The sequence below is a fragment of the Hibiscus syriacus genome, unplaced genomic scaffold (genome assembly GCF_006381635.1).
Source record: "Hibiscus syriacus cultivar Baekdansim isolate YM2019G1 unplaced genomic scaffold, ASM638163v2 tig00111917_pilon, whole genome shotgun sequence".
Taxonomy (NCBI): domain Eukaryota; kingdom Viridiplantae; phylum Streptophyta; class Magnoliopsida; order Malvales; family Malvaceae; genus Hibiscus; species Hibiscus syriacus.
Window position 1 is genome coordinate 119,200 of NW_024063213.1, and position 10,817 is coordinate 130,016.

General features: G+C 33.1%; 1 protein-coding gene across 1 annotated transcript; it reads left to right on the forward strand.

The window, feature by feature from the left end:
- The first annotated feature begins 1,086 nt into the window (after positions 1-1,086).
- Positions 1,087-2,148, forward strand: LOC120172930 (probable WRKY transcription factor 65). Its single transcript, XM_039180254.1, has 2 exons — positions 1,087-1,166; positions 1,461-2,148. Exons 1-2 carry the CDS (start codon positions 1,087-1,089, stop codon positions 2,062-2,064), a joined length of 684 nt encoding a protein of 227 aa, XP_039036185.1. The 3' UTR covers positions 2,065-2,148.
- The last annotated feature ends 8,669 nt before the right edge of the window (positions 2,149-10,817 follow it).

Sequence of the window (10,817 nt, forward strand, 5' to 3'; positions counted from 1 at the left end):
TAGCCCATCTATTGTTTCTTGATATCTAGAGTAGACTTTAATTAACGAATAATTTGTGATATCTCATATCAACTTATTCGAGCATGGCCATGTGTTTCTAGTCTCATTCAATCAAGTGGCATGTGATATATTTCCTATTATGTAGGAAGGACAAATCCTATCTTAATCATACACACCCACTACATATATCGAGATATATTCAATAATAGTCTTTATAGGGCAATCAGTTACGGAGCTTGTTTAACTGCATCAAAACATACCACAATATATGTTGGGATAATATTGATCTCAAGTCTGAGGATCATACATATAGTCATCAACATGAGCAATGTTATGACTGTCACATAATAATCCAAGATATATGCTCATGGTGGGTCAATCCAATATATTGTTCTCTAACAATATAATCATGTATCAATTCTGACATATCTATGTCAATTACAATTCGTTGTCATCAACCAATAACATGTTAGTCTTAAGCGTATTATTATTGTTCATGCCCATAATAATACTTGACTAGGGATCTTTTAATAATAACAATTATGTTATTATATGGACTTTATTATCTTTCAGTTTATGTTAAACACATATATATAACTGAAAATAATAGCAGCAATGTCTTTATTCAATAAAATCGATAAATAAAATGTATCATTACAATCATCATATGATGATCTTTGGATGTATTCTAACACTGATAAGAGAGACAAAGCTTGATGATCATTCGAAGATATTCCGGCTTTAACCTCAAGATGCGTCAAATTAGGCCAAAGTAAGGTCCATTCACAGTTATTTTTGCAAACTTCATACTAAACATCATACATAAAATTAAAATCTGCAAAATTAATGTAAATATTATATCAAATTTGTGAGACTTACCTTGAACGTGAATAACGTCATCTTCTGTCTTATACCAGAGATTGACATTAAAAGATCGAAGGAGATTCAAGAACGGGATAATACATGATTTGAATCACCATGTTCATGTATCCTACTAGGTTTGATGTGATACTCTATGTATAGTGCCTTGATGATAACTGTGGGTGTGGATATGTCAGATAGAAGATAGCAACCATCAATTTGAAAATGTTCAAACCCAGGGCAGCCGGAGAGAAGCCTGTTCATCAAGTTACCGCCCGACGATGGAAACCGATTGGAACTGGAGGGTCTTAAGACACCGGAAGAACACTCGAGTATTGATCGGAATTTTGTCGACAACGATTCGACCTATCAATAATTAAGTTTTCGACACGAGAAGATAGTAGGAGTTAAATAAAAAAGAGACCTCTCGGATAGATAAATATCCAACTCTTCAAGATTAGAACAACCTGCTGCTGCTGTATCGATCCACTTAGAAATTAGAGAATTACTGCATAGAAGATGGATAGTCCAAAGACGAAATCTGCGGATGATTGACAGTTTTGATGGTTTTGAAGGCATTTTCAATGAGTTCTTCGAAGCTGTATTTTGCATATTGATTGCGGCAAAAATAAAGTTTTGATCATTGTGGCACCGGGCGGCAGGGGTTATTACCTGTGTAGTAGCTCAAACGGATGTCCGGCGAGGAAACAAGTCGAGAGGAGCCGCGTAGATCCTACAATGTTAGTGATCACTTACTCTTGCGATCATAATCACCCTTGGCCCGCTTCTAGAAACAATAAGTCCGCTGCTAAACAAGGTGCTGCGGCGGCGGCAGAGGCTGCGGAAGAAGCAGAGACGCCAGCTAAATGTACGGAAGTTGTAAAGCGGGAGCCATCTACGACGCATCCGGATACTGAGCCGGAATCCGGGATGGAAGATAGCTTCCCTGGTTTGACGGACGATTCAATTCTTACGACGGGGGATGAATTCGCTTGGTTTGGGGAGATGGAAACGACGTCGTCGACGGTTTTGGAGAGAACCTTATTTGCGGAAAGGGGTAACGGAGAGGCGGATGACGCGGCGGTGATTTTCCCGATGAGAGAAGAGGACGAGTCGTTGTTCGCCGATCTGCGAGAGTTACCAGAGTGCTCGTTTGTGTTTCGGCACCAACGGAATGTGGGACCACAAGTTGGGATCTGCTGACACGCGGATAATTAACAACTAGCAAGTGGCGGAGTAGTTGTTTCCATCGTCGTCCGGTACCCTTTGGACGGCGAGACAGAAATTAAAAATATATCCCAAATTACAAACTCTATCCTTATCTTTCATGTTCACCAACATTTGTCGTCTGTTTTAGGGGGTTAATTGAAAATTTATCAATTTTAGCTCGCCTCAAACCAGAACTTGTTTTTTTTCTTCTTCTTAAACTCGTTAATATATTCATTTTCTTTTATAAATTTAGTTTTTTTTCGCATTCGAGTTAATATTTAATCAAAAAATGTATTATAATATAAATAACTAAATAAAATTAACCAAAATTAATATATTTTTGTTACTTTAAAATTCGTAATATTTTTATAATATATTACAGAAAATAATAAAAAATAAAAGGAGTAGTTGAGAGATTGAAGGACTGAAGTTAATATTAACAAAGGATTAAAATATTTTAGTTTTTTGTATAATACTAATTGGTTAATAATTACTATTAAATAAAATAATATAAAAGTTTTATCAGCACTTAGCAGTGGTTGTTAGTTTTGAGATAATTTTAAACTAAAACTTTTCAGGGATTCGGGGAGTCTAAGGAACGACAGCGAAACATACACCTAAAAATTGGCATAACCAAAAAGTTTAAAAGAAACTTAATAAAATAGGTTTAGCATTATCGAAAATGTTGAATTAAGTATAATATATTAGGTTGCAAGGAATTTAAAATAATTTAAAAATGGTTTAATCAGGTAACTTATTTTGTTGTTAAGTATCGATACTAGTTTTCGAGAATATCGATATTTTCTAAATTTATAACATTTCATATTGCAACCTAATATTCAAATAGCAACGAACTTATTATGTCGTCTTGTGAATGAATAAGGCCAAATCAACTTAAAATCTGGTAACATTTTTTCGGCGCAGTCGTAAATGTTAATTATATTAATAACATTGACAATTTTTAACTTATTCTGTGACCGATAGAAGAGAAACATTTTTAATTTCAACCAATATTATTATATTAACAGATAACATTTTCGGTTTCTAGATAGGACATATTGTATTGAAAACTGATATCGATATTTTCGAATGTTATAAAGGAAGAAATCAAGAAGGCTTGAAAAGTATTGAACATTTCACATATTTCGATACAAAGGGGAAAATATCGAGTATATAAAACATATTCGGTTTAGGGAAGGTAAAGTCTAAAATCAGATAAGAGAAATAAGGGTATTAGTCTTTAGAATCCATTTTCCATCTGAGCAATAGGCATTATAGTGAAGAACATAACTGAAATCCCAATTCGAAGAACATATAGTTATGTTTGTGAAACCTTAGATTGAAATTTTTTAAATTAACCAATTATGATTTAGGGATTAAGGTATAATTTATAAGGGAAATATGTAATATAATTGATCGATTAATGGTATAAATTGAAGAAATGGAAAAGTAGCGGGGTTAGTAAAAACAAGTAGAATGTAACATTATAGGTTGAATGGAATAAAATAGGGTTGTAGATGATGGTTATTATAATGATCAGTTATGGATATAATTAGTTATGAAATGAGATGCAGATACATTTTACATAACTGTTTATTACAACAAATATTACTGAAATCTATATTGTAAAGAATGAAAAGGAATGAGAAGAAGAATATGGAATCAAAGGTAGAAAAACTATTGGAGGCAAAAATGAATGATATGGGAGGTTATGACATATCGCCTGTTCTTCGAGAAGAAGATGACTTGGAGGATTGAGAGACCAATGAGACAGAAGGAAGGCTGAAGCAACCAATGGCCCCATATATGCACATTTACTAAGTAACCATGTATTTGTCTAACACTTATTTAACTGGTGGTTATTGATTAAAAGTATTTTAGATGTTTACATTGATGACAATTTTTGAAATGTTTACAGTGTTAGTGAATATCGATGGTTGAAGGGATTTTTTTGATAAAAAGGTTGGTTATGTATGTATGTAAAATGAATTGAAAACGTATAGAGATGGAGTATTATAGACATTATTGATAAAGAAAAGTTGATTGCAGGTGAGGAAAGAAGCAGCGGGGAAATGGAAGTTGATGAATGAAGAGGAGAAAGATCCATATGTAAAATTGTCGGATAAAAATAAAGAAGTATAAAAGTTATGGAGGAGTGCACATGAAAAGAAGGTATGCGTCATACTTTTAGGATTATATAAAGTTGTAACTTGTTTTATAAAGGTTGTCTAGAACATAACATAACAATTTGTTTGTTTTTAAATAAACGTAGGAAGTGCCGACAAGTTGTAGCCTGATAAGAATGCATGAATTGATGGAAGAGTTGAAAGGAAAGTAAAAACTGGATGTTGTTAAAGAATTAAGATTTGAGTCTTTGATTAAAATAAAGGCACGACCAACTTGTATGGAGTTGTGTCGAGACTTGATAGAAAATTTTGATGTAGAAAACCGTAGAATCGAGTTTAGTGGATATTCATTTCTATTGGGGGTTTAGGAGGTTATAGTGGTTTTGGGGTTGAAAAATGAAGTGGTTTGTGTTAAAGAAGTAATTGAGGGGAGGATTTGAAAAACTTAGTTTGACGTATAATATAAAGACGAAGGTTACATTTAGTTGATCTCGAGAGAAAAATAAAAAGTGGTAAATATGATGGCGATCAACTAAAGGCGAGATTGTTGTTGTACATGGTTGGAATATTTCTTTGTCCAACGGGTGATACAAGCCCGAGCAAGAATAATTTAAAGTTTTTGTGTGAGGAAGGGATGAAATGTGAACTAAATTGGGTGAAATTTGTTGCGGACAAAATGATAGATGCAATAGTTAGCTTTCATAATCTCGGAAAGCACATACATCTAAAAGGTTACATTGCAATATTAGAGGTAAATGAGTAGTAAATATGTCTTTTGTTATAATACTTATTTAAATAAATTGAATTGTAGGGATAAAATGATTTAGTTCATATTGAATGCAGGTTGTGTTATTTGATTTCTGGTCGAATTCTGCAAGTGTGCCCACTGCAAAAAAGATCGGGATGCCACATATCCTTGTATGGTGCTAGGAAGATGTGGTGCTGATTATAACAAAGTTGAAATTGGAAAGACCAAAAAGGAAAGAAAATGTATGAAAAGTCAAATTTTGTTATTATGCATTGGAAATTTCATTTACGACAAAGTTGAAAAGTTTGATTAATATTATAATTTAATTTTGAAGGTTCCTCCCATGGACGAAGAGAATATTGAAGATAAAGATTCTGGTAAGGGGAGTTGTACGAATGAAATTGTGCTATAAAAACTTGAATTAGTTATGTATGAGTTGCTGCACAATAAATGAAATGTTTATGAGGTTCATGATAGACAAGTGAGGATGAAGGAAGCATTTAAGACCCTAAGGTATGATGGATTGGAGTTTGTAGAAAAAAGTAATGCAAAATTTGCTGGAGTGGTGGAAGAAGTTGATAAAATGAGGGGTGAAATTGGGGGAGATGAAGTGTTGTGTTGGTGATCTTGAAAAAATTTGTTAATGGATGGAGGAACTAAGAAAGGGTTTGGCGGTTAATGAAGTAAGTGAATTGAGGGTAGAAGTGAAAGAGTTGTTCGGATCGATTGAAAAGAAAATTGTTGATATGGAAAAAACAAAAAAAAATGATTTTTTGAAGGAGCGAATCTGATAGAAGAGAAAGATGAACCAACAAAATATCATAAGATTGGGAGGTGTCAGCTTATGAATTTAGGACACTTGATGTATGCATTGATGATGAAAATTGTTCTAATTGTGATGCACCGATGAAAAAGTAAAAATGTATGATGAGTAATAGTACGTTCAGTTGAAAATGTTTCTTGTAGTGTTTTGACTATTATAAATTCAATGTAGTGTTTTGACTATTATAAATTCAATATTGTAGGTTGGAGGATGTACGAAAAAGGTTAATGGAAAGTAAAGTGGAAGATGAAAAATTGGTTAGAAATTAAAATGATCAGTCCGAAAGTTATGTAGAGACATGATTTGGGAACCAATTGTGGATTAATATTTGTTTGGAATATAAATGGGAAGAATATTTGTGTGCTTCATTGTATGTATTGTTTGAAACGTTTTGTACTTGTTCTTTTTTATTTTAATTGTCGTAGGTTAAAATACCAATAAGGATTAGGAAAACGAAATATGTGTATTGTGATTTTATCTGGAATAGTGAATTGTAAAAGTGGTAAGTATAACCAAACATACTTTTTACCTAGCGATGTTGTTGTCAAGTTTGGCAATCAAAACATAGTAGTAGAGGACACTAACACATTAAAACCGGAAGCATGGGTTGGCTCAGGGAGTTAGAACAATTAAATTGAGCAGTTTGTATTTTGTGTAAATTGATATTGTTATGGAAATTAGTAATTAATTATATTTTGATTAACTTTGTTAGGTCATTGATATGGTCGGCTAGACTGTGGTGTTCGAATCTCATAGTGGGTCACATGCATCAAAGATTGTGTACTTTCCTTGCAACGTAACGGTGAGTTGAATTAGTAAATGTTTATGTACATTAATATAAAGTTATGGATGGTAAAGTAGTAACAAATTAGAAGAGGGATTGCAGTTCATGCTTTTAGGTAAGAAATTAGATTATAAGCATATTGCAGAGGTTTATGGTGTTGTGTTCAGAGACTATGCAAAAGTTACCAACTGTGATACAACAAGAGAGAACACCTTTTTATTTGTTCAATTTCATGATTTATAAATAAATATTGTATTATGATTAACAACCTATGACATGTAATTGTGCATATCATTTCACCAATGAATGACAGTGCTAACCTTTGGTTTTTAGTTGTTTTGGATTTGAATTTGAAGCAAGCAAGGGTGTATGATACTCTTACTTCGTCGAGGAAAAAAAATTAGACTGAAGGTAATGGAGGAAATGGTGATTAACTTGTTGGAAAATGTTATTTATTATGCATGTTCTATAATTGATTAAAAAAGGTGATCTGAGATTTTTTTTTTCAAATGCATTTGAAAATCATTACATAAAGGTTTTACTCTTCCGATTTTTAAGGAGGCATTTGGGATGCCTAAGGTACCAATAAATTTTTTGAAAGTTGTGGAGGAGATATCGAACGTAAAAACGAATGAGTATTCATTTTGACTATTTGAATTTTTATTTGTATGCTACTTATGATAGTTGTATGAATCATATTTGACAACATATTATGTTGTACAGAAATGATTATGGCATTCATGTCATAAGGAGGATGCAAGAGAAATTGACCGGGGGGAGAGAAAAAGTGGTAAGTCGTTACATAATTTGTATATTTCTAAAATTTAAGTATGATTTGAATATGAATAATGTGTAATGGAATAAAAATCAAATATAGATTGTTGGCGAATCAGATCGCTTGAGAATATTAATCGATCAAAAATTGAAAAAATGGATGAACTCACCTCACTTGTCCTAACTTGCTGAATAAGCGAGAGAAAGATAATTGTGAGCATGTGGGATTACATCAGTGATCTGAATAGAGAACTAATTTTGTAAGTCTATATTGAATGTTTAATATATATGTGAATGCCTATTTGAGGTTAGTTTAGAAAATGTACAACAATTTTTTTTCACATGTAATTGTAACATAACAGGTGTTATTATCGTTACGGTATATGTAGATCAATAGTTGCAGTACTCGAATCTCCCTCGTTGTCCTGAGAAGTAATGGTTAGATCATTAGAAAAGGAATTGAAGGTTGTAATACGTGATGGTCAAACATATATACAGACAGACTCACATGATTTTGATCATATCCGTTACTCCATGAATTTTGCATGTGCTCATCCGTAAAAAGACAATATGATGGATTAGTGGTGGACTCGTTGGAAAATTGAGTTGCAATCATGGACAAGTAACTTTGTTATGTCCCTCATTTCTGCATAACCCATATCACCTAATTTTTTTGAGTTAATCGATCGAAGAAATAGCCAAGAGGGGGTGAATTGACAATTAAAAGTTTGGTGGAAGCTTTTGTAGAAAATAGAAAATATTTCCACAGCGATTTAGAGTGGATCGACTCTCACAACCAAAGTTTACGTCCACTACCTTAGCTATCCACACTACGGATTTTCTAACAAATTCACTAATTTATTATTTCTTTTGAGGACAAAGAGTAACCTTACAACTCCCTCAAGAATTATACCCCAAATTCTTGAGAACACTCTCTCCCAAAGAGAAATACACAAATTTGCAAACTTACAGAAAAACCTCACAAGGCAATATGTTTGCACAATTCTAGAACAAATAAAGAACACTAAAAAATGAATACAATTGAGCACAATAAGTGTTCTTGAAAGCAAAATGAATATTGAATGAAAATTTGGCTTAAAATGCTCAAACTTGAGGTTTGATGCATTCTCTTTGATTCTCTAGCTTCTCTTCTTAATTGTTGTTGATCAATGGCTCCTAAGCTTGTTTAAATACACCTTGGATCACTTCTGAACGTTGGGGGATCATTGGTGAAGTCAATAGAGCCGTTATTGTGTAATTATCATTTAAAAATCTGGTGGGAGCGTGGGGTGCATCGATGCATATCCAAGGTGCATCGATACACTATGTGTAAAATTAAAATATTTCGACCGTTATAAGACTTAGTGCATTGGTACAGTAGGGGTACATCGGTACACTAATTACATTAGATATTTCAAAGAGCCAGGAGTGCATCGATGCATGGTCTGTGCATCGGTACACAAAATGCATTCGATGTTTCAAAATATTCAAGAGTGCATCGATGCATGGCTTGTGCATCGGTACACAAAATGCATTCGAAATGAGTGTGCATCGATGCATCATGTAGTGCATCGGTACATCACTTTGTAAATTTGATTTTTGGCTCGATTTTGATTCGAAATACTTTGTAAAATTGTTTCAAAAAATATTTTAAGTTTAAAACACAATTTTACACTTTAGTAAGGATTGAAATTGATCTTTGAAAAACTTGGAGTAATATTTTGATATTCGAGTAATTGAATCGAATATACTTTAAAAATGATTTATAAAATCTTAAAATTCATTTATACTTAATTTGTTATATCGAAACATCAAAATGTTTTCAACAATCTTCCTCTTTTTGATATAATAAAACATTTGAGTAATTTTTAAGATTTTCTTTGAAGAAAACATTTTGAAATCAATTTTGTAAAATTACTCCCCCTTACTATAACATTTATTCTCCCCCTTTTTGTTAAATCAAAAAGACTTTATAAGATATTTGTTAAAAACAAGACTTTTGAAATTTAGCCAGTTGATTTTAAATAAATATAGCTTAAGCTGCTAAGATCACAATCAAGAGAAATGTTAGCTATTAGTTTCCTAATTCAATATTCATAAACAATGTGTAATGGTAAGTTGGTTATATTCTAAATGATGTGAATGATGCAAAAACTAATTAACATTAAGCTCATATTGAAAATTCAAACCAACCCAAATATATATAAGCATTTAAGTTCAAATATCCAAACATCCATAACAAATTTAAATAATCAAACACCCAAATCATCCAATTCAAACATTAAAACATTACAATCCAAAAACATCAAAATGTTTTAACAATAGATTCTAAATCCAAGAAAACTAAGGCAAGGTTTAATCCATATGAGGATCGGTAGGAGGAGGATAACGTGCTCGCATCTCGAGTGTGAGCACATCTAAACGTTCTTCATCTCCCGTTATTGAGTCCCCAAAGTAGTTAGATGGGACTCTATGGATGCGAACCTTAGATCAAATGACTCCAAAAACGATCGAAGATATGGAGGCATTTGATCCTCTTACTGTGTCGGCTCATCCTCGGGTGCTTCATCGTCAATATCATCGATATCTTGCATAAGTTGCTGAAGCTCTGGATTATCGTATGCTGCCGGAGGAGGTGGAGGTGGAGTCCGTGAAGAACTTGCTCCTGGTGTTTTCTCAGAGGTTCGAACCCATTGATCAATTTCTTTATCCTTTTTCCATCCCGATTTCTTTAAGGATGTAAGATTGATTTGGTTCTAAAGAGGGATGAGAATATCAATCGAAACCTTAAGCCCTATTTTGATAAACAGATTATAAAGAAGACAACTGTAAACTAAAGTTTCTACATTTTTGGATGAGATAACGTTTACGGTACGCACTAGCTCACCAAAAATAATATGTGGCAGATTTATTTTCTTGTTATGTTGGATACAATGTATCCACCATAAATCTATAACCCTAAGAGATAAATACCTTCCTCCGGATGGTCTAAACCACCAAGAGAACATTAAATGAAGAAATCACTCGTGATGAGTTCGTAGGGTACTTACACTACCCTTAGATTGATAGGGTGCAGCCACAATGTCTCTTTCATTATCTATACCGTCATTTTCTAAACCAAAGGCATTAACTATTGTGTCTGAATTGATATAAATAACTTCACCTAATAGATAGGATCGAATACCTACGGTTTCGGTTCTACGCTCGTTTTGGACCGCATTGGAGTAGAAAATGCTGACTAATTGGTGATAGACAATTGGCTTAATTTGACACAATTTATCAAACTTCCAGGAATGAAGGATAGGAAGATATTCGAAGTTCATATCCACCATTTCTTGAATGGAGGCATACATTCTTCCCGAATTTTGTATGATTGGAAAGAATTAACGAACCTATGATATAATTCATCTCGACGATGACCGGGTTGGTTGAAGCAAGAGTTAAGAATGGTTAATTTAGGTTCGTTTGGATTTGGGTTTTGTGGTGGAGGAG